This window comes from Pantherophis guttatus, chromosome 3 (genome assembly GCF_059756535.1).
Source record: "Pantherophis guttatus breed Tessera chromosome 3, ASM5975653v1, whole genome shotgun sequence".
Lineage (NCBI taxonomy): Eukaryota > Metazoa > Chordata > Lepidosauria > Squamata > Colubridae > Pantherophis > Pantherophis guttatus.
The window spans coordinates 103,705,762-103,730,831 of record NC_142065.1 but is presented as its reverse complement, the minus strand read 5'-3'; the positions used below and the strand labels follow the sequence as shown (position 1 = coordinate 103,730,831).

Below are 25,070 nucleotides of genomic sequence, written 5' to 3'. Positions count from 1 at the left end.
TTTTAATTAGCATCTGCAAAATTGCAGCACATAGAAAGACATAACATAGCTGGTTGGCTCAACGTGTAAGTGTCCTGGCTGGTGATGAAGCACCAGTCTTCTTATTTCAAGTGGGCCAATGAAAGGAATGGGAAATGGGCCATGTTTTAAAATATTTTCTCTTTCCCATATTCTTGCTTATTTGTTCTTCTGGGTTTAAACTGCAATGATTAAATACTTAGAGCGTCTTTCCAGATTTCCCCGTTACTTTGAAAACTCTCTGAGAACATGACACAACTGGGAAGGCCTCCACTGACTATTGCAGTGAACAACATTTATGTCAAAAAAAAAAGTGTGCTGTTAGGTTTTTGGAGCCAGGCTTTTAGAGGCTCAGGAATGAGAATTAAATCCTTCAACTTCATGCAGTAGCAAATCCATAGTTTGTGCAGGACTTTCAGCTATGGAAATAGCTGTGAACATAGGACTTTGCTGCTTTCATCACTGTAACCTGTGCCCCTTTTAGACATAAGTAAAAGGAAGAGATCTATGGTGAATAGGATTTGCATAGCATCACTTTTGACAGCATTGAGTTCCCTCCTTGCTCCCCTTAAGATGCTGCCGACTATGGTTTTATAGAGCAATGACTCTTTTGTTATTCAGGAAGGTAATTCCACATTGAACCCAGTAGAATTAGTGACTGAAAATTACTCATGCTTATATCACTGTAACAAAGCTATCCTAGTCCATCAATATATGTATATGGCTGGCATAAACTTTGGCATTAAGGTGGGCATCTCCAGGCCATGTACCTGATGCTTCAGAAGGATTTCAGATCCATTCACAATTATCCATTTCCTTGATTTAGAAACCATTTACTGGTACTACCTTAATTTCACCGGGATTCAGGCACAGTGTACAGTATTTATCCCCTTCTAGTCTATTATTGCTACTGGGCATTGCCCCAAGCCTTTTCACATTCTTTATCATGTCTTCCAATGCTTTACGTAGATGCAGTATTAAAATAGCACCAAAGTACCTTGTGCTTTTCTCTGGCAAAATTATCAAGGAACTGAAAAATATTCATCCAGTGCCACCTTCTGTGATCAGCCTTGCAACTTGTGATTCTCTGCCTAGTTTGCAGAAGGGAAGTTTTATTTCACATTATTTGGAAACAAAGATAATTGAGCGTGGTCTTCTGAAAACCTGGCAAGTGATCAACTGTATTCTGACCTACCACCTCGCATCCACCCAGCTGCTCGTCTCCTCCACATGCATTTCTAATTGCAGAAAAGTTCATTAGAAGCCAGACAATGGCTGGTTCTGAGATGCTGGCAGAGAACAATGGAACCTGTGCTTGGACCCTCTGGTGAATTCCTGCTATTGAATAGTGCATTAAACAACAAGCAGATGGTCTCCCTCCTCCCCCTCCCCTACATCGCTCTTAGCAGATGATTGATGTCCACCTGGCAGTGAAGGCATTAGTGTGATGGGCAAAGGGGCATGTTGGCACTGTTGATTTCCTTAGCAAGAGGTTTACAGATGTGACAGCACTACTCACTCCTGGGCCAGAGGGGAATAATTGGTGCCTGTGAAATCTATATGCTTTCTTCTGCAGGAACTTAAGTGGAGTGAGGTAGATGGCTGGCCTAGAGGCTGTCATCTTGCTTCTTTCCTGCCAGCTTCACCCAACAGGAGAGCCATTGTTTTCCTTGCTGCAGAACTGGCAGAGGAGAGAATTATTTGTGATGATGCCGACTCTTGGCCATCTGCTCGCACAGAGCATCAGGCCGAGAAAACAGAGTATAAAGTGACTGTTCCTGCTTGTGCTTCCCTGAGGGATTTTTTTTTTTTTTTTTGCTGGTACCACTGCTTGCTGCACTGGCAAGCAGCTTTCTCTTAGGTTGATGCTGCTTTGGGATGTGAGGGAAATTGGCTTTGTCCAGAAAGGTTATTCAAAATTCTCTGTTTATATTTTAAGCCACCTGGTTTATAGATAAAGGGGTGGCTGAGATTAGGCTTGTCTCTGTTTGAATCTCTCTATAGCAGGGATCACTAATCTTTCGGACCTCAGGGACCACTAAATTCATAATTTTAAATTCTGCGGACCACTAATATGATCTGCCTAATGACTGACTGGGTGGGCGTGGCTAGGTGGTCATGTGACTGGGCGTAGCCAACTGAATGTCACTCACATTAAGGGGCACCTCGTCAGCCTCTACTTGCCCCTCCCCTGCCAGCCACTCCTCGCCTCCCCGCCCGAGCTCCTTAGGGCCCCAACAGGAAGCAGTTTTTGGAGCTAAACAGCCACCACGAGAAAGAGTTGGCAAAACAGCTGGCTCAGTTCAAATTGGATCTGACCGAGAAGGAGGTTCAACAGAAGCACCTCACTGAGGACTATGAACATAGGCTTTCCAAGCAGAGGGAAGACCTGTGGTGTGCAAGGCCAGGTACTGGCGCCTGGAGGCTCAGCGGGCTGAGATGGTCCCACCAATTGTTCCAGTGGGCCATGATGCAGTCCTACTGGAACAAGGCCCTCCGGGTCTTCGCCATCAGCAGCACTTTCCTCCAGCCTTCGCCCAAAGCCCTGCACCAGGAGGCTGAAGCAGACCCCAAGTCGGGAATTTCTGCCCCCCTCTGATCCGCACAAAAAGACACCGAAGGGGGAGACTCTCTGCAGCAGCACAAACGTTCATTGCATGTATCCAGCCCAGGGGCCATAGTTTGAGGAACCCTGATTTAGTGCAATATAAAAAATGCAAATAATTTTTCTGCGGATCACAAAATTTTCTCACGGACCCCCAGTGGTCCACGGACCACCAGTTGGTGACCGTTGCTCTATAGTTTATAACTGATTTCAAAGGGAATCAGATGAATGACAGAGGGAGGGGGAGGGAGAGGGAGAGAAAGAGATCAAGGAGAATGGAAAAGAAACCCATCGACCCATTTGGGCTATTGAAGTCAGTAATAATATTCACAATCTTTGCTGACATCTCTTTCTTTAATTTCCCCTGACCAGATTCTAATTTATAAGACAGTGTCATCCCACCAATCTGAAGCTCAAGAATACAGTCTGTATTTCTCTGATATTTGCTAGGTACAATCCATTTGCTGAACATGTTGGGAGCAATATGCTGATTCTGTAAACTGCTTAGAGAGGGCTGTAAAGCACTGTGAAGCGGTATATAAGTCTAAGAGCTATTGCTATTAAGAGAAATGAAATGTGGATTGTTTCATCTGTAGATGTGGTATCAGTAGGAATAATAATATACTGACTAGCTTCATAATTATGTTGCAGACATAGGGAGTGCAGGACTGTTCTTTAATTTGTAATTGTGGTGGGGAGGGGAGGTGGATCTGGCAGTTTACATGAAGGATATTTCATTGTTTTCTCTTCTAAATTAACTATGTGCCAAAGGCAATAAAGTGAAAGTGAATTGTTCTAATTTGGGATGAATCTGCTTGGCTTGCCCTATCCTATTATAGCTTGTTTCCAAAACCCATTTATTTTAAGTGTTTGCAAATACTATAGTGCCTGTTTTGCAGAATGGTGATATAATAATAATAATTTTAATTTACTATTCCATTTATAATATGCCTTTCCTCTTTAATTATAAGATCTAGAGATAGATTACTCACAATAGCCTGGACCTAACTCAGATCTGAGTTTAACACCAGAAAAGAAAGATGATCAAGACCAAGTTCATTTCATGCAAAGTTATATGGGATCTTGTCTCTGGAAATCAGACTACCAAGATATTAAACATAGTTATGTATAACAGCTGTAAATACAGAAAAAGTGTACTGCTTCGGGACAGTTTATTAGTGTGTTTTTTCTGAAATTTTTAATCAGTTGGAATTAGCACATGGAAGTGATACAGGTGAGGAGAGCTATCTATTAAAAATTAATAAATAACTGACTAAAATATAGAGAAGACTAGACTAGCCAGTTAAGCACCTGAAGAAAAATATGGAACTTTGTTTCTATATATAATAATTGCAGCAAGACATTTGTATGCACAAAGATGAAAAGTCTTACAGATTCCCACAATGAAAGAATGGATGGTGAAGTTAGTGGAACCAGCTGAAATGATAAAATTAACTACATTGATTAAAGAAAAGTCTTTGTCTAATTTTGTTTTTACATGGAAACTAATTTTGGACTTTTTGCTAGAAACGGAAAGAAATGCCACATTAATTTTGGGATTTGACAATTAGAAATGTTTATGTTTATAGAAATACTATTATTGAATTTTAAATCAAGAGGTTAATATATTTTATATTTCTAACTGTATTGAAGAAAGTTGGAAGCTATTCTTTCTTTTCGTTTTTCTTTATTTTTTAGCACCTTCCCTTCCCCCTATCTTTTTCCTTCTTAATTTGTTTTTTACACTTCATCTTTCATACAAATTGAATCCAGTATATAGCATCTCTGGTAATAAGGTGTATTTAGTCATTCTGGGTAACAGGTAGAACAGCAAAAGATCTATGGCATACGTATTTGAAATTCACTAGTGCAAAATATTACATCTCTTTTTAGTAATGGTATAGACTCATTTGTATATTTTGATGCTTAAAGAGAATTGACAGTTCAGTTTTCTCTTTTGTAATATATCTGTTGCTATGTGAGTTATAGTCACACTGAAACTTAAAGATAGTAACTAGAAAGGACACAAATACACATCGTTAAAGTTTGTCTCCTTTCATGTTTCCTTCCAGGCTGGAGGACCCGAGATCCCAGTATACTAATTTCCTGCAGAACTTATCTGGGGTCTTTAGACGAGATGTTTTCATACCAACGGTGTCCCACACTGCACAGACAACAACTGCTCTTACAGTTTGGAAGGTGGCAGACAAGTGAGTGTCAGCTTCCCCGAATGGTTTAATGTTTCTTCTTTCCTAGTGCTGTTTCAGAAGTTCTCACGATATAAGCTAAAACTGGTTAGTCTCACCATTCATAGTTATGAGGAGCAGGGTATCCAGTCAGTCCTGAACAAGCTTATAAACAAAAAGGGGGCTAGCAGATGCAAGAGCTATACATCATGGATGTACAGTGCTTTGCATCCGAAGTGGAACCGTTACTTTAGAGATAACATTGGAATATTCTCTGCACCTTTCAACACCTCCTTAAAAAAGCTACACCTTTTCCTGTGTTGGCACAAAAGGCACGCATCCCAGGAAAATTTATGTTTAAGCTATACAGCATGTTATGACAAGTGTGCTGCATCCTTTTGGCATCTCATTAACGCCAGTGCATATTTTCTTGGGATTCTATAGTTGCTGTGCCAGCCCAGGAAAAGGTGCAGCATTTTAAAAGAGGTCATGAGAAGTTGCAGTGAAATTTCCCATGTCCCTTGTGAAATACCTTTTTTTTTTTTTGGCTTTGAAGCCAGGTAGCTGCACATCACGGCTATACTCACATGCATGCTCATCACCTGTTCCCTTTCATGGTAAGCAACATAATGCGGAATGTAGAAAGGGAGTAAGAATTGTAAGCCAAATAAATTAAATTGTGAATTTAGAAAAAGAAAACAAAATAAAGCTCAGTCTAATTCATGACAACATCCTCTCTATACTTTTCTACGGTGGCAACTGTCTTTGCTTCCATTATGTTCTTTCAGAGATTGATACACTGACTCTTCTTTAAATTTCTCACCTCTCTCTAAGGACCTCAGCATCTCCTACCATTCTTCCTCTATGTCTTTCATAGATTTGCTTTATGATTTAATTCTTATTCATTCTTCCTATACGATCAAACCATTTCAATGTACTTTCATACTGATCACTCATTTTCATAGTCATCATTCATTTGGCACTCACTCATTCTTGATTCTTTTTCTTGTTTTACCACCATATTTCTTAAATACCCCTTTCCTACTGCATTCAACTTAACTTTTCTCTTGGCATAATAAATTCCCAATTTATTCACATTTTTTTCCTATTCTGATTAGTTTCTAACCTTCAAGTCCATTTTCATTTCATAATTCAGACCCATTTATTTTATCAGTTTCTCCAAAATCAACAAACGTACAATAAATGTTCTCACAAATAGCACAGGATCTATCATTTCAGAATTTTGCGAAGAATGTCTCAATGCCCAAATCACTCTTCTGCTCAGTTCCAATTTAGTAGGATTTTGGTGAAATTTCAATTTGGACAGATAATCCGTGGAAAAATCATTCCTGCATTTCAGAGTATATTTGGGCAGAGATGACAGAATACATGATTGAATCCAGCTCTATAAAAGTATGCACATAAAAACTGAAAGATGAAGAGAACTGATTCTTAAGAAAATAACTTATTATGTCATACTACTCATTCTCAAAGCACATTTGTACATACACATTAAAGTGGTTCTGTCTGGGGAAAGTAGTTAGCTCTTCTTTCTTTTGTTCAAAGTAATTTTCATATTACTTGGAAATCAAGCTGGTTTATCTGATGTCATAGAATAAGATACATATTCATAATGGATTTCACTGAGACCCGCTCCAATTAAAGATACTCAGGCAAGAAATATTTTAAAAAAGCAAATCGTTTGGGGAGGAATAAAACAGTGATTGATACAAAGCATGAAGACAAGACACTTAAGCATTAAAAGAAATAGAGGCCTAGTTCAAGTTGTGATCAAGTGTGTGGTCAGAAGGGAAATTAAATCATGGAACTCTTTTCCATGGATTTTTGGAATTTAGCAAAGAATATGGGTGTCAGTGCAAATTTATAGAAATTAATCTCAAGAGAGATAATGGAGGGTAATTAAAGTCTCATTTCTTTTTCCAAAGAAAATCCTTACTAGTTCTATAGGCACAGCTCAAGCTACCTTTATATATCTCTGACCACTGCTGACAAACTGGTGGGTCAGATGATGCCAAAGGAGGTGTTAGATTACACCCTAGAATTATGTTGTGTCAGTTATCAATAAATTTTCCCCTTTCTTGGTTAATGTTTGTGACACAGGAGAAAGATATACATGGCTGATTTAGAATCTGCAGTGCTCTACAGCTTAAGGATAGAGGCTGCAGTATTCCCCAACCTTGAGGGAGAGCGACTCTCTGCTTTGAAGGACTTTGTGTCTGTTTTGGTCCAGGTGAGTGATGTGAAGCCTTTAGACCTGAGAGACTTTCCAAACAATTCCTCTCTCTTTCTGCCCTCCCCCTTTTATAGCCAGGTATTATTCAAAGTACGACCATTTGTTCAGCAATTGTTTAACATTAGTGTGATGCTGAACAAATGGCAGTTAAACCTGGTCCCCGAAATTATGGTCATTGCAGCACCCTCTATTGTCATGTGATTAAATTTTGGGCACATTGCAGCCTGCCTGTATATATTATAGTAGGGTTGCTTCAACTCCCTCTATCTGCCTCCCCCTCCCCCTTCTCTGCCATTTTGGCTGTCCTGCACTCACTGGCCTTCTCACCTCTGCTGGCCTTGCCACCGCAACTGACCGTTACCCTCTTCTTCCTGCTATTGCTGATAAGGCATCCTGCCTCTCCCCAAGGCCGCTGCTGTCCACGCCAGGACTGTTTCTTGAGGCTGTGTTGGCCCCTTGTCCAAATTCCATTTGAACTTCTCACAGGGATGGCAGCGCCAGCAAGTACAGGGCAGCAAGGCTAGTAAAGATGGAGGCGGCCCAAAAGAAAGAGAAGTGAGGGAAGACAAGTTGATGGGGGCAGTTGAAAAGGAGACAGTCTCTTACCAAAGTTTGGGGCTGGAGAGACTATGTTGGGAATGGTTTGAATTGGGGTAGGTCTTTGGCTAACAACTAGCCAACCAAATAATATTTGGTTAATGATGGCAACCAGGATTGCTGGAATTGCCATCACTAAGCAATGTGGTCATGTGACATCGTGCTTTACAACCACATCAGTTAATGATGGAAATGGGCAGCAAATCAATTTAATAAATAAATAATAAAATAAAATTCTGGTCCCAATTGCCATTATATCTTGAGCACTACCTCTCTATATATTTGCCTTTTTATAATCTTATCAGTAATTCTGTTTTTTTAAACGTATATGAAATTATTTGATTTGGAGAGTAAGTTCAGCCTTAAAAGCCATCCATAAGCTGTTAATACGCTCCTTTCTCTAGACAAAAATCATAATTCCCCCATTAATAAAATACTACTTCTGAACAACACTGTTTCTTTACCTTTTAGAGAATTATTAATTTTATGTAGCATCCTTGTGAACTTTCCTGAAATGTGCTCATAACACTGCTAAGCAGCATCTATGGGCAATTCTGCAAAAGCAATTATAAGATTTTTTATTACTAAATGTTTTTTGAATGTTTAGTTTTTAAAAAGTTTTAAGGCCTTTCCAAAATTCAACAATCTTATGAAATTTCAATTTTTTTAATTAAAAAGGGAGACAGGGAGTGCCTCGCATCTGAAAAAGTTAGTTTTGGAAAATTGTGTACATGTTATGAGGGTTGTCACACACTGGCTGCTATGGTGGATGAGGCCAGTCACATAATATTGACAGGAGACCAATGAAGATGCTTTCCAACTCCTTTTATTAGCCTTCAAGGATATTCCCTGTCACTTCAGTTGACCTCTTTCTTTTTTCTGGGCAAAAAAGATAAAGCATGGAGCTACAGCCCATGCCCCTAGAGAAAACATGGAGCTACAGCCCCATCATTTTCATTTTCTAAGAATCTCTCCAGGGTTGTTGGAGAAAAGAAGGCAGAGCTGGGGAGTGGAGGTAAGCATGTCATAAGTTTAGAGTCCTTGAGTTGCCACAAGCATTCTAAATCCATCGCCTCCTAATTCCATTGATTTTTATCAGTGCCAATTTAGTGCTGAACTTTAGTTTACCAGATTCTTGTGGATAGTGAAATATGAATGGTCCTGATTCTTTGCACCTGACAAGGATTTATGCATTCTTGGAAATAAAGATTATGCTTAAGACTGAGACTTCGCTTTCCAGCATGTTATTTTCCTGTATGTGCTTTTTTTTGTTTTTTGTTTTTTACAGCATGATTTAAAAATCTGTATCGGCCAAAGTCTCTGTGGGCAACACATTGAGAAACAAGGCATAAATATTTGTGGTTCTGACTCAATATAAAGATTTGTTTCTCTTGAGAATCCATGTTTTTCTTAGTTGCATTCCAGGATTTCCCTGAATACCATTCTTTGAACTTTTTCTCACTCATCACTGTTTTTGAATAATTTGGGTTTAACAAAGAAAGAACTAATAGTTTTGAACAATAGAAGATAATTGGTTTGTCCAACTTTAACATGGCCCCAATTAATAGTGTCTGAGCTTAAACAAAGCTAAGCAGGGAGGTCCACCATAAATCCCAAGGGTTTAGAGTAGACTGAGAAGTCAAAAATTATCCTGAAAGAAGGCAATGGAAAATAACTTGTATATTGTTGCCAAGAAAATTACAGGGACAGAGTCCTCAGAAGCTGAGCTGGATTTAGGACAGTCAGATTGAATGGTAATATTGTATAAGATTTATTATCTCATTTCAAAGCACTTCTCTTATTTACTTACCCAATTTCTCCTAAATCCACTTCCTCAGAATGGCTGATATAATTCAGTGAATTTCTTTCCCTTTCCAAACAATGTCAGAGAAAAATTGAGCATGATTAATTCATACATTAAAAAGCAAAGCAATTGTATATGAAAATCATACTTATTTCTATTCTACCTCCACATAGTCTGAACCTTTCAACCTCAGTTCTTTGTAAATTGAAATAATGCCAATAGGCCAATCTATAATGAAAGAATATTCAAGTTCCAAATTTTCATTTCTGACTACCAGTACCTTATACAGTTTATTTTAAATTTACTCCTATTCTTGTATGTCTGAGCAAGCATAAAGCTAGGAAAAAAGATTCAAGCATTAGCAGAACATCACATTTTTTGTTTTGAATGCTTGTAAATTTTAATGCAGTGTTTCTCAACCCTGACAGCTTGAAGATGTGTGGACTTCAACTTCCAGAATTCCCCAGCCAGCATTGGGAATGGCTTGACTGGCTGGGGAATTCTGGGAGTTGAAGTCCACACATCTTCAAGCTGTCAGGGTTGAGAAACACTAATAACTTCTAAGATATATCTGCTTCTTCTCTAATGTGAATATCAAGGGAAATGCCTAAATGCGTTTACAACGCTTAAGTATAGATTCCAAAGATTTTTTTTTTTTGCTAAACTATAATTCTTACTGTAATAGGAGGGGGATATTATTAGTTTATATAAATATAAAGTTTATCTGCCTGGACAGGGATTTTCATCATTTGAAGCTATATAAATCTTGATTGAATATAAGTGTTAGTAAGACATGTGCTATGATGTTTCAGATTTCCTATATCACATATTCACATGGGCAAAACCTCTGTGGCTGGGAGATTATTAAATCTGCCCTTTAAGATTGCCAAAGAGAGGGTCTTAAAATAAGAAAAGGCCAGCAGTATTTAGGTGATTTGCAGGGTAATAATTTAGGCTTTCTCTAATATTTCTGTATGACTGATGGTTTGGCTGAGCTCACGCTGTAACTCTGTAGCCTCACTTTACTATTAATCATCCCCTTGATTCTTATTTCCCATCGGTTTATATACATTAAAAATACCTGCCAAGTCAAATTGTATGTAGTTTCTGATTTTCATTGTAGCATAAACTTTGGTCAACCAATGTTCTGAAAGAGCCCATGACTTTTTTTTCCCCATAACCAATTTACATTTGAAAAAGCACAGTCAGTGTTGTATCCAATGCGAAGTGTGTTGCTAGATTTGGGCCACAAGGTGGAGAAGTCTACCTAAGTTCCAGCCACTTAACTCATTATTAGCTACAGAGAAGTTCCCTGAAGATGGGCTCCAACACTAGTCCAAAAGCTCGGAAGACAAAACCTCTGGTCTCCAGTGACCAACCCAGATTGGATCCCGTAACTCATTATTTCCTTGGTCTTTTTCATGCCAGGTTTTTCCTTTCAATTACGTTCCTTCTCTACATACAAAATAAAAATAAAGCTTTGGAAGGCTGTATCTTTTTTTTATTCTAGAAGGTCCAGCATCTCAACAGGCTTTCTGCTACCTAGGCATTCTCCTTACTGTATTAAATTAGAAAGACAGATTTGTGTTGCTTTAATTCTCTGTAAAGTGTGTCTGGCTATATATTCAAATAAATTAGTATATAATCTTCAGATAGAAGAGAAATTTTTGGTTCACTTGAACTCTCTGTGTGCTGATTTTTAAAGAAATAATCAAAGAAAAATCTCCTTTCTTTCATCAACATCCATTGCTGATTTACTTTAATTGCCACCCTGCCATTTAATACTGCTTACATTTTCTCACTGAGAAACAAAACAGGTGTTTTCCTTTTATACGTCCTCTCAATCAATATTCCTGTTTTCTCTGAACTTGCTCCCCTCCTCCAGTCAACTTGTCATTTGCCTGGCTTTCTTTTAGTGACATGGCTTTTTCTGCTACATTTCTCTCCCCCCACCCCCACCCCCAAGTTGGAGCATATAGCTCTTTGATCCCTCTCCCCCCTCCCTGGAGTGCTTGTGGTTTTAAAGTGCTGATGCTAATCGGATTTGAGATGACTTATTGTCAAAGTAGCTTTCTGTGATCCTTGGAGACTATTTTGGACTTAGAGTCAAGATTTGGATCTTGGCTGTAAGCCCATAGGGACTGAGTTGTTTGCTACTGCAGCATCTTGAACACCACTCAAAAAAAAGCCCCTCTTAGTATTAGCAAGTAGTGGGCTGGATTTGAGAGGAATGCCATAAAGCCCATTGGAAAACAGGAGATGAAGTACTGAGCTTACAGGGCAACTAGCTGTTCTCTGTTTTCAGTGCCCCCTTTTTCAAGTGCTGCCAAGATCTGCCACCAATAACTGGATGGACAGTGCAGAAAGATACATCCATGGCTTTTTCAACAGAGTTGGAGCTATATAGGAAACAAGGGTATGGTTTTGGCTCAAGTTACTCCTTCTTGCTGACTTGTGATCTCTGTGTGATTGGGTGGAAAGATGTTCTTGCATTTGGTGTTAACAACATTAAGCTTTTGGTGCTAAAGAATGCCAGGGTCTATATCAATAACTCTTTGCCGCAACAGTTCATGGTTGCAACTGAATATTTTTCACACTGATTTAAGCCTTATTTATGTGTGGCAGCTAATATACTTCTTATAGTTTGAATAAGTTGGCACCGATTAGTGGTATCTCAGTGATTCTGTTGTAATAGATTGCTACAAGGTTTAGACTTCACATGTCTATTGTGGCTTAAACTGACTTATTTGTCAGTCTTTAGTCTGATGGAAGCTAATGGGTCTTAGATTATTTCCTCTTAGCATGCTTACAGCTTCTAACAGAATCCTGGATGGTCTCTGGAATAATATGTTTTGGACAATAAATATGAGCCTGACTACATGTCCTATTTTATATTTGTTGAATTTGAAATGCCTGGATGAATTCCATTCTTTCTTTCTCTCTCCTCCACTAGAGAAAAGGCTCATCATGTGACTGATTACTCTGGTACCTGCATATGTCCTACTTGGGACAGAGGTGTTTCCCCCTCTAAGTTAATGTGATATTGTTTAGTTGTTGTTTTTTAAGAAAATGGATTTGGGATGCCATCCAAATATAGTACTCTGTGTTGTCACACCATGATACTGTACACATATGCTTCAGAGAATAACTCCATCTACACTTTTTAATCTTTTCCTTCCCATTCTTATTTTTAAATTCAGCATTTTGCTGGGCAGTTGGTAGTCAAGAATTACCTTTACAACCTGGATTTGTGGCTGAGACCAAAGACAATTGTTTTGCAGAGTGAATGGGAGGAAGCTCTAAAGAATAAAAAGGAGGTAGGTTATATATAAAATATATAAAAGTTGAATATATAAAGCCCACTAGATATTGGTAGTATTTTGTCTCCAACGCTATAAACTCCATGTGTAACTTGCTAGATGCCATTGTTATCATATATTATGGAGCTGTCTCAAGATCTAAATTTATTGCAAAAGTATATTGAGTTTCACTAGGTTATATTATGAATAATGTAAATATGTTCTGTGATCCACACACTGTTCTGTTTAAGTTTTTCTTTAAAAATATATTGTCTTTAATTATGAATAATATTCATAACAGTTTAGGATTATAATTAAGGCAGAGTATTTTGCTGTATTATTTGTCTCTACAGCTATTGTTTTTAATGTTCTTTACCTCTGTTTTATTTTGTGTACCATAAAATTACTCTCCAAATTATTGGTTTGCAAATGGCCAGCTTGACCTAGAGATGGAGGTGTTGTAATGACATTGAGGAGACCCAAGTTCACATCCACCTTCTGCACAGAAGCCTCTGGGCAACACTGAGCCAGCTGCCCCCTCTCAGCCCAATCTATCTCACACGGTTGTTGTTCCGGGGAAAAATAAGAGGGAGTACTATGACAGCTTCTGAATGAAGGGAGAAATATAAAACTAAGAAATAATTAAATTAAAACATGGGGAAAATTCTCACTGCCGTATTCCATCTTCCCACTGAGGCAGATAATGGTCACTTTGACTATTATTTTATTATTTTAATGTTTTTCATGCTGCTCACCACCGAGAATTACTTGTATTGGATGGGTGGTGGTATTGATTGATTGAACAAACAAACAAATGAATGAATTTACTTAATGGGATGGGACAAAAACAATGGGCAGCCCTTGTTCAATCTATGTTTTTGTCAAATTTCTTTCTTTTTGGTGGTGGTGGGAGAAGGACAAAAAGCCTAACTGTCCATTGTACACAGGCAGTAAGGAAGCTGCTTGGGGAAACAACCTGGGAAGGCAAGGAGATCATGGTCCAGTGTCAGGATGTCATAGGGCAAAAAGGGGAAATCTCAGAAGTAGGGAAAACATTAGGAGAATGAATGAAAAAAAACAACAACCAGAAAAACAATTGTTTTGAACCCTGAACAATCCACTCTGTACATTTCCATTGAATAGTTGCAAGTCATCCATGATTTGGCAGAAATTTAACTCAGAACAGGTTGGTTGTTCCAAGTTGCAAATAAAACTAAATCATGATGAGATGAATGGGGTGAGAACTTCACATCCTCTCTTTCTTAAGCAGCTCCCAGCTGCTCTTTTTTGTTCCATCTACCTGCTCCCCACCCCCATCCTTGATTTTGTTTCTCTTTTGCTTGGAACTGACATGTTGTGGTCCATGCAGTGAATGAAATGGGGTATCTTGTTCTGTGCACAGCCTTTTTCCTTCAATCTCCCTCCTATCTTTTAGTTTCCAAATGCCACGTTACCTGAGAGACCTCAATGGGTAGGATGTCAAGGAAGCAAACCTCAATTCCGGGGTTTTCCATGTGGACTCTGGACTCTCTTCCATCACCTGACGGTTCAAGCAGCATGTCAAAAACAGTCTGGTAAGTAACTGCATTAAAGCTTTTTATTCCATTCATCACACTGAACTTTAGAATGGAAGGTCTGGATCCACAATCATAGTCCTTGGATACATTATTCTTTACCATTTTGATGAGATTTTTTTAAACCATAAAATGCTGTCAGAAATATATCTGCAGTGTCCATTAAATTCATCACCATTTCACTCTCATCTATTGCAGATAGAGCATTTTATACATATTGTTGTATTATTCTTTTGTCAGATTTATATCCTAGATTTTTCTCTCCAAGATCTCAATCCAGTGCGCTTCCCTTCTCTTATTTTCCCCCCCCCCACAAGAACAACTCTATAAGTTAAGTTTATGCTGAGTGAGAGGGGTCCAAAGGTAACCCAATGAGCTTCCCTGGGTGGAGATGGACTATAAACCTGATCTCTCCAGTCCTTCTCCAAAACCTTAGTGAGTATATCATGCTGGCCCTCACATTTGAACATGCTTAGAAAACATTTTGGGAGTTGGTTAATCACTGGCAATGTTCTGTCTTTGCCATTCATCTCTCTGATTAAAAAATAAATAAAAGAGAAATAGAAATAACACAATTGCTCTCATACCATTTTTAATATTGTTTGTGATGATTAAATATCTATCTCTTATTGGAGAAGTTATCATAAAGCATGGGAGTTCCTCTTTAATTTTATTTTTTAAACCATTGCTCTATGAGATCTCCTATGTTTGTGTGTATGTGTGTGTATGTATGTGTATATGTATATATATACATATATATATACATACATAAATACATATATATATATATATATATATGCAATATTTTTGCAATCAGGGTTTTTTCCTATGTTGAAAGATGTTAAAATGGCCATGGTGGGATGAAATCTCTATTCATCACTTTCAGACCTGTCAGACATTTTATGTTGTTTCTTCTGTGACTTATGGGAGACTGGGATAGCACTATTTCGGCCTTTTTAGACCTCTTCAGCCAGACACACCCATATTTTGTGACTCCTCCCTGTAGAGGTCAAATATTTATTTCTTTTGATTCATAGGTATAAATGTGCGATATTTTTGCAATCCCACCATGGCCATTTTAACATCTTTCAACATAGGAAAAAACCCTGATTGCAAAAATATCGCACATTTATACCTATGAATCAAAAGATATATATATATATATATATATATATATATATATATATATATATATATATATATATATATATATATATGTATATATGTATATATGTATATATGTATATATGTATATATGTATATATGTATATATGTATATATATATATATATATATATATATGTATATATATATATGTATATATATACTGCATATAGATATATATATCTACTGCACTAGTTCTACACTATTTTGTCACACCTCATCCAAATGCATACAATTTTATGGCTTTAAGAGAGAGAAGGAAGCATTTAAGTCAGAAACATTACTTAGAAAATAAATGGTAATAACGATCTATGAACATGCTGGATATTTCTCCATTTATATTCAGATAGTGGTCATTTGCTCCGACAGTAAAATATTTTATTTTTAGATGGACTGCCTTGCCAGTTCAAAGTTAACAAAAAAAAGAGAAATAAGTTGATTTTTGATTAGCAAGTGATAATACATTATTTTTAATAAATAAATTATAGGTGAATAACTCTTAGTTGTACCTCGTTTCCCTTCTATAAGGTTCTCATTTTGATACCTTTTCTTGATAAGGTTGGCTCTTTTTAAAAATATCAGGGGCAAATGCATTCTTCCCCTTTCATCTGTTGCTCTGCTTTGGAGAAGAAACATGATTTGAATTCACTTTAGGAAAATGGTAGTTGTTGCGGGTTACTTTTCCATTCCATTTTACTTTGGTGTTAACAATTGTGGTTTAATTTTCAGTTTCCTCAGGTATACCTGAAGTTCTTCCTACAATGAGGGGATACATCCGCAATTTCTTTGGCTGCAGGATGTGTGCAGAGCACTTCGAAGCGATGGCAGCTGAGTCTATGCATGAAGTGCAGAACAGGGACGAGGCTGTCCTGTGGCTTTGGTCAAGACATAACAGGGTCAATGCTCGCTTGGCAGGTGAGGATTCTGCTCCTGGCAGTCTATTTTTTGACCATTTTAACCAGCAGGTATCCTGTTTCCCTAGCAATATATAGCCTTCCAGAAGCTTACTTGGTTGTTGGGTTTGCCACAGAAGAACAGTCCTTGGAGGTACTGTAAGCTGTGCAGAAAGAGAACAAGCTCACCCAGTGAGCTTTCATGATTGAGGGTGGACTTTAATCTTCTCCATTGACTTTGGATATCGGAAGCTGACTGTGAAGGTTGCAAATGGCAATCCCATGAGTATGGAATGCTACAACCTTCGTAAATGTGTGTTGGCTTCTAAGTGCTCAAATTGCAATCATGTGACTGCAGGGACTCTGCAGGTAGTTGCAACTTCAAGGACCAGTTATAAGTCTCTATTTCCAACACCCATCATATGGTCAAATGTCTGCTGAATAAGTGGTTGTTAAGCAAAGGCTACTGTGTGTTCTGACTGAGTTCCATCCCATAGAAACATGGAATAACTGAGCTGGAAGGGACGTTGGAGATCTTCCATTCCAACCCTTTGCTCAAGCAGGAGACCCTATACCAATTCAGACAAATGTCCAGTCTCTTTTTGAAAGCCTCCAGTGATGGAGCATCACAACTTCTGGAGGCAAGCCATTCCATTGGTTGATTGCTCTCGCTATTAGGAAATGTCAAATATGAAAGCTTTCATTTTAAGAATTATTCTGTAGCTCTCCTTGAAGACAATTGATGTTGAGGAAATTGAATATAGGTAGTCTTGACTTACGACCACAACTGAGCCCCAAATTTCCACTGCTAAGCAAGACAGTTAAGTGAGTTTTGCCCATTTTACAATCTTTCTTGCCACAGTTGTTAAGTGAATCACTGCAGTTAAGTTAATAACATGGCTGTTAAGTAAATCTGGCTTCTCCATTGATTTTGTCAGAAGGTGGCCAAAGGTGACGTTGCAACCACCATAAATACATGCCAATTGCCAAGCATCCAAATTTTGATCATGTGACCATACGGATGCTTCAACCGTTGTAAGTGTGAAAAATGGTCACAAGTCACTTTTTCAGTGCCCTTCTAACTTTGAATGGTCCCTAAATGAATGGTTGTAAATCGAGGAGTATCTGTAATAGCTTGTTTCTACAACTGGTTGGCTTGGTTACCTTTTCATTCTGCACTTTAGTGCAGTTACCTTCCAGGATGCACTGGCCTTTTTAATAGCCATCTCACCTTTACTGGATGTATTGTTGTAATGCTGGGATCTGAATAAAAAAATAGGCAGGGACCAATTGATTCTGTATTGTGATGGCGCAAACTAAAAGTGATCAGAATTCTTGATGTGAGAAGCTTCCTCATCTTTTTTGTTAGTTTGCAGTCAAGGCCTGATTAAGGGAGAGATTGTTTCTTGATTTAAATAGTTCTAATTATAAATGGAAGCATTTTTGAAACACATACACAGAGAGAATTTTTATTTGACTGAGTTTACATGCAGCATCTGTTTCACTGGTTCTAAAACAAAATAAATAACTTTTCTTTCTCAGAACACTTTGCTTAGAACTCGATTAGGCCTGTCAGGCTATATATTTCTGGCTTGCAGAATCCTCTAGCTCCCTGGCTCAGCAGCCCTGAGGACACTGTAACTTGAAAAGAAACCTGAAAGGCACCTCACCACCCACCATGCTCTCCTTCCCTATAAAAGGAGGAATTGCAGCAAAGTGTTGTAGGCAAGAGCATTGTGAATTAACCCCTGCCTGCCATAACAAAAAAACAAAAACAAAAAAAATCAGTGAAGAATACTTGGATCGGAAGAGGGCAGAGAGGGTCAGACAGCAAACACCGATTCTTGTTGTCAGAAAGGAGTCAGCAGCTGGTGATTTTGAACCAGAGACTTAGCTACTAAATCTTCTTCATCTTTTCTACTGGGGGCTTCTAAAGGCTGACACGTGCCTTGAGAGGACCTTCCTCCAGGACTGCTGCCCAAATGCTGTGCTTCTCACAGACAGATGCAGTCCCTTGTTCTACAGCCCTGTTTTGCCTGACAGGAGGAGGAGTAGGTGACTCCCCTTGACAGATGATTGTGAGAGGAGAAAGTAGAGAGACTCATTGACCAAGCCAGGGAATCAAAGGAGTTATTTACTCTTTGTTCCTCTTGGGTTTTCCCACCCTCTCTGTCTATCCCTAGGGACATAATCTCTGATCTTCTGAGGCATATTTTCTTATTCTCTTTATACAGACACCCACCCATACATTTCTTCCTTCAAGCCCAGGGTAGATAACAGCCACTAAATAGGCTAAATCCTCTTCAGAATTTCACTGGAGCCTTTAATAAATGCCTGTTAAAGTCAGTCTCGTAAATGCTTTGGACTGTCAACAGTCCAAGGGAATGTTGATGGCATATCTACTAACAATAGGGAAACCGCCCAATGAATGTAGACAGCAGATTCTTTATTGCAAGCATTTGCTAAAATTGTGACGTTATGACTTCAAATATCCACAAGTTGTTTCCACAATATGAATCTTTCTTTGTTGTTCTCAGCAGATTCTCCATATAGAATGCTTATCTGCATTTATCTTATCTGATCCTGCTGCACCTTCTTCTCCTTCTTATAGTCTATCGAATTGCTCTGGACTTAAAAACGATTTCAGCCCTTTTTGCCTACATAGCAGTTCTTGTATATGTCTGTAAGGTCATGTTCCTTTTCTTCTATAGTTAGAGATAGAAGGTTGAACTGATAGAATTGGGTGTATTTCAAATATCGGCCACTTAGAAAGAAATGATAAAAACTGGGTATCCTTGGCATGCCCTATTCTGAAAAATTTGGGGGAGGTAAAAATTTATTTATTTACCTTTGCTTATTCAAAACATTTATATGGCCATCCAACTCAAACAAAGCAACTTTGAATGGCATATAATCATTAAACAAAAATACAAAAGGAAAACAGTATGTGCCACTAAAACAAAATAAATCAGTTTAATGGCATGTTGTACTCTATCAAATATGACCGCTGCTTATCTTGACTCAAGTGCTGAGGTTTTAACTGCTTAAACTTCTTACTATAGCAGTTCACCTTTGGCAAAGGCAAGTCAGGTGTTAGGTAATCTACATGGTGCTTTAAAAAAACAAAACAAAAACCTGGCACCAAGGAAAGCAGATTCGTTTGTAAGATAGAAGCATGCAGTTTTACTTTTGTAAGTAAAAAAACAATATTATTTCCAAGTGGTGGCAATGATGATGATCTGCTATAGCCATTCCCCCCCACCCCCCCTTAGGTATAGCCTATAATTTAAATTTTGGAAGTTGCTTGCTTGCTTTTGTTGTGGGACCAGAATTATCTATATATGTGTAGGCATGTTACAGACACAGTATTCCAGTTTCCATTTCTAGTTTAGCAATGAAGCCCATAAAGTCATACAGGACAAGACATCACCTTCAGTCAACTCATTGAATTGGAGCAAAGAAAATATTGGAAGACTTTGTAATAACAAGTGAATAAATAATGTGATTTTTGTCAGGTTTTTTTTAATCCACGATTTTACATCCTCATCTGGAGATGGATTATTGAAGCAATTTTGTGGTAGTAATTTTTTCTTGGCTAAGAACGAGGGAGTTCAATAGTTAGCATTGCTTTCAAACTAATGAAGCAAATATTTTTATTTTTATTTTCTCTTCAAACCTGTTTCATTGTCAACCATTTTCAACATGCTTTTATGGAAAAGCAGTGTTAATATTTTGATTCATACTTCTCTTAATATTTTATGTCACAGTTACTGAAAACACAGTAAAAATTGTTCAAAGCATTAGCTAAGTATTTCATAATTATTGCCATAAATATTTAGAGACATCTTCTTTGGGTTATCTTTCAGCTTTTGAAAATGAATAAGCATTGAGCAGTTTTTAAAGCAAATCAGTATACAGTAGTAGCTTTATTTAAGGTATGTTTATAATTAAGTGCACTACAGATAAATAAAATTGTACGCCATATACAGCAACATCATTGTAGGAAATTAGCTAGTGCAATATAATAATCAATATAAATGTTACCTAATACTAGCAAAATGTTTGTATAATCTACAGTGAATAATGAGTTAAGTTTTCTGGCTTCATAAATATCCATCATAAAGAAGCATTTTAATGGCTTTTTAACAATAAGGTACCGGAGGCAGTAATTAATTAGGCATAAATCAAACCAGTCACTGCTTATAGACTAAATAGTTTGTGAATGTTAATGTGTGTGTGAGAATATTATTTGAATAGCATGATAGTAAGATTTTTTTTCATTTTTTTTGTTCAGGTACAGCAACTGATGATCCCAAATTTCCCAAGATCCAGTGGCCTCCCAAAAGCTTCTGCCCTTCATGCCATTACACCTCAACTGACAGTTCTTTGCAGGATGGGAAAAAGTCTATGTGGGATGAGAATCGAGTCTTGATGTTTCTCAAATGGCATTTTTCTGAAAAAAATATTTACATGAATTCTCCCCTGGAGCATCAAACAAGACGTGGTCGAAATGTTGCTCAGCAAAATTATGAAGGTGACTGGAAGCTAGAAGGGGGAGGAAGAGGAGAAGAGAGTGACCAAGATAATCAAAAGGAACCAGACGAAGACAAGAAGACGGAGCAGCTAGAGACTGGGAAAGTAAAAAAGAAGAAATTTGATTTGGGAAAACCTGGTTCTCCAGAGTTGCATAAACCAAGCATTGTCAAGATGAGCACAAAGGCAAAAGAAATGGTGGAGGATATTGTTGATCTTGATACATTTAGTGAGCAGCATTTTAAGAGCAAAGCCTTGAAGCTGGCAAAACAGATTAACATCAGGGAGAGGCGGACTAAGAGGGACACTCGGCTGTTCCTGATGGCGAATGAGGGCCGCCGCTCACTTGATTATATTAGAGAGTCCCTGAGGCATAAGAACTTGGGAGCCAGACAGTTCTCTGGAATCCAAGTGGAAAATGAGAATACTTCGAGGAGAAACCAGTGGATCTATATCCTGGGAATGGGGTTCTCCCGGTTGGATGTCAGCTTGTGTGTTCTCTTGTATTTGCTTTCTTCTGTCTGTCTGTTGGGCATGTACACCTTCTTCCGCATGCGCATGAGTTACCGCAAGGCCCGGTTAGGCTACTCATTGACATGAAATTGAAGGAGAGGTATAGCAGCCATTAGGTAATGGAACGGGTATGTGCATATCAGCTTGATGTGGTGATCTTTCACTAAACTAACAATTCCTATACTGAATATACACAGATGCAAAAATACACAGATGATATATTGGTTGTGAAGGGTGCAAATTAGTAGAGTATACTATTGGATCTCCTAAAACGCATGGAAATTGCTACTTCTATATATGAAAGAGTACCTAGTTGAACAGGCAGGTCTGTTTTGTCACAGTTGCTAGATCATTTGTATATATTTGTGATTCTGTACCAGAATAAAATAGCTGAGTGTAGTGCAAAAGGGGCATGGGGTCATATTTCAGAGCATATGGTGACAGGCTGATTGTCTGAGGAATCAGGGGCTCTTTATTGTTCTTGGTCTGTGGTGGCGGGAAAGGATTAATAAGCAGAAAGAATTCAGATCTCATTAGATAAATGTAGTACAATCCTCTTTTCAACAGTCAGAATGTAATACAAATACTGTTGCTGTTTTAAGAAAAAAACAAAGCATGACAAGTTTAGGACCAGCAACAAAGTAGTACTTCTGAAATCTTTGTGCCTTGTGTCCAAACTGAGATATGTCCAAACCCTGTCACATTGTGAAGAAACCTAGTATACAAGCAGCCTAAAATATTGTGCTGGAAGATCTCTTGAACACTTTTCATCTCTTTTCCAAAGCTTCTGTGCCACTATAAAACTGCCCTTAGTAAAACCAGCTATAGGGTGTCGTTTGCCAATAGCGGTAATCAAGCAAACAAAAAAGAATTAGGTTCTCCCTTCCATACCCATCTAAAATATGAATTGAAGGAGTTTTCTCGCCATTCTGCATGACTTCTTGGGGTCCTGCGTAGAATATACTTAGTGCTTTTGCCTGTATTTCCCATGCAGCCCAGCTTCTTCCCTTGATCAGATGACAGAAGACAAAACAGCCCTTGAGGGTTTTGAACTTGAACTCATAGTGTAAAGAATTGAAAACAGCTGGCAACAAGTTCAGGTCAAGAATGTGCAGTCGAATAGATAGATCAGTGTAGCAGTTTTTACTAGCTGCTATGTTTCTTTCAGTCCTTTCGCTGTGCCCTTTGTCTTTCTTTCCATATCCTGGTAGCTTCAGCTTTGATGTCATTCCCCTTTTCTATCCTACTATGTAAACCACGGGTGTCAAACTCGCTGCTTCACATTGCCATCACATGACATATTGCAACATTTCTTCCTTCACGGAGCTGGGGTGGGCGTGGCTGCACGTGACATATCTGGCCCACGGGCCGCCAGTTTGACACCCCTGCTATAAACTTACATCTGTTCTAGTTTTTTAACCAGGTGATCTGTGTCTTCATATTTTACTTAGTAGGAGAGAAGAAGTGAAAGCAAAGATGCATTTTTAGGAGTGTAGCTATCACTCCCTGAGCCATGAGTTGATAATTTTTGAAATTATTAGAATTATCCCTGTTGGGGTACCTGCATTCATCTGGAAAGAGTTCTGGAGGAGAGGGAATTAATCAGCACCGCTAAGGATCCTTATGGCCATTAAGTTTGATCGCTAAGGATTACTTTCCAATTATTTCTGAGCTGCCTCAGTGTGGAAAGAAATAGCTTAGTCTTGTTTAAAAAGAAAGAAGTTATTGGTAAGTCAGATAAAAATCTAGCAAGATTTCTTCACTGGGGAAGAATTATACGACCTTAGAAGGTAGAAGACAAATGATACATCTAGATGTCTAATAAGACATTGCAAACTCCTGTTCATTGCATTCACACCTGGTGCCATTATCTTAGGACGGGGATAAGCAACTATGGCAATTTTACAACCTGTGAACTTCAACTCCCAGAATTCCTGAGCCAGCATGGAATTCTGGGAATTGAAATCCACAGGTTGTAAAGTTGCCATAATTGCCCACCACTATACTAGGAGGAAAGTGACTCCACCTGGCATTTAGAAAAATGGAAAAATATGTAGCACAGGAAGATATTATTGAAGGTACATTCCTCAGAAACTGACTTTTCCCCCCCTAGAGTGCTACTTCTATCTTGGTGTTTGTAGGTGAATATTCATCTTTATGCAAGTGCCTTCTGAAACTTTATCCAGTCCAAGAGAGCTAATATAAGTAGAGCTTCAATAGTCTGTGATTCAAATCTCACGTACAAATCTTACCTGATTGTCAGATATCTCTCCACAAATTTAATCTTCTGTCATAGATGATACAGATAGATAGATAGATAGATAGATAGATAGATAGATAGATAGATAGATAGATCTATTGATTATAGCTCAATCAATGGATGATAGATTATTACAAAATTGAAGCAGACTACTTGTATGAGTATTTAAAATCTACAAGAAATATGTATTGATATTACTCTTGTAATATCTTTTTTTCCTGGTAACCCTAATAGAAATTAAGGAGGAATAAATCTTCAAATACATCTTCCATTTTGGCTATTGAGAAATACTAATAGTTTTATTCAGCTTTATTTTCAATCCTGCTTTGGTATTTTGAAATAAACGGTAGTCTAAAATGTAGTATCTTGACAAAACATCTGAAGGGAATTAATCACTAGCATCCCTCAATTTCTTACATTTTTTCAGCTCATCAGGGATTGGATTTCTCATTTGACTAAGATCAGAGAAAGCCATGGTCTGAATTTTAGGATCATATTTAGCTTGGTTTGGGAGCTGGAACAATTTAATTCAATTTTAGCTAGGCTCTATAATGCTGATGTCAGGTAGCTGAAATGACCAATATTTCTCTCTCTTTTTCAAATAATCGTATTAAGAATTACAAGTAGGAAAAAAACTTAACAACCTTAAGTTTTAACCCCTTTAAATATAGTCCCAGAGTTTGTTTTCTGTACATCTTTTTTTAACCCAAGAATATTTAAAACTTTAAAAGATTTCTTTTGTACAACCAGCAAGTAAAGTTTGTCCTTTTAAAAATCATTTTTCACAATGTCCTTCAAGACTTTAACAGATCTCTTTTGTAAATCCAGTAAGAAAAAGTTATTTTTCTGATTTAAATGTATATCCTTTGGTAGTGAAATATCCAGTTTTGTTTGCATATTCAATATATCTTTATATATTTTTCTGCTTGAAACAGTTAAATTCACATCCTAATTATTTTCATATTTATCCGTTGTAGCTTATTCTTCTTGTCTAACTTCATTGTCCCATGTTCCCTCATATCAAAAACTTTGAAGACCAATTTTCAAAAACAAGCATTAAAGCTTGTTGCTCCATTATTTATTTCTTTGTTAACAAAATGAACATATTATCCTCTAGCTTCCTCTGATGTCAAACCTTCAAGGTCCCATTATCATGTTTCTTCTTTAAAAAGCCCAAACAATCGCCAATTCGACAAGAAGAATTATTCTAATTCAGAATTGTAATTCCAAATCTATCTGGATTTTTAATCTTTGTTACCATTCCAAAATCATATCCTATACATCTTTTTGCCATTTAATCAAAAAATCAATATTTCCAGAGCCTTTAAAATCACATTTAAAGCATCTTTCTCCAAGGAGAAGGCAACTCAC

The 25,070-nt window shown here is 37.8% G+C and overlaps 1 protein-coding gene across 1 annotated transcript in view; it reads left to right on the top strand.

Moving 5' to 3' along the window:
• The window catches only part of QSOX1 (quiescin sulfhydryl oxidase 1), a 60,380-nt gene extending 36,899 nt beyond the window's left edge, over positions 1-23,481 (top strand). Inside the window, exons 7-12 of the mRNA XM_034409686.3 lie at positions 4,696-4,833; positions 6,931-7,060; positions 12,665-12,781; positions 14,199-14,337; positions 16,230-16,415; positions 20,688-23,481. Of these exons, the coding sequence (XP_034265577.2) occupies positions 4,696-4,833; positions 6,931-7,060; positions 12,665-12,781; positions 14,199-14,337; positions 16,230-16,415; positions 20,688-21,526 (1,549 nt within the window). The 3' untranslated portion in view covers positions 21,527-23,481. The remainder of the gene's footprint in view (positions 1-4,695; positions 4,834-6,930; positions 7,061-12,664; positions 12,782-14,198; positions 14,338-16,229; positions 16,416-20,687) is intronic.
• Positions 23,482-25,070: the final 1,589 nt, after the last annotated feature.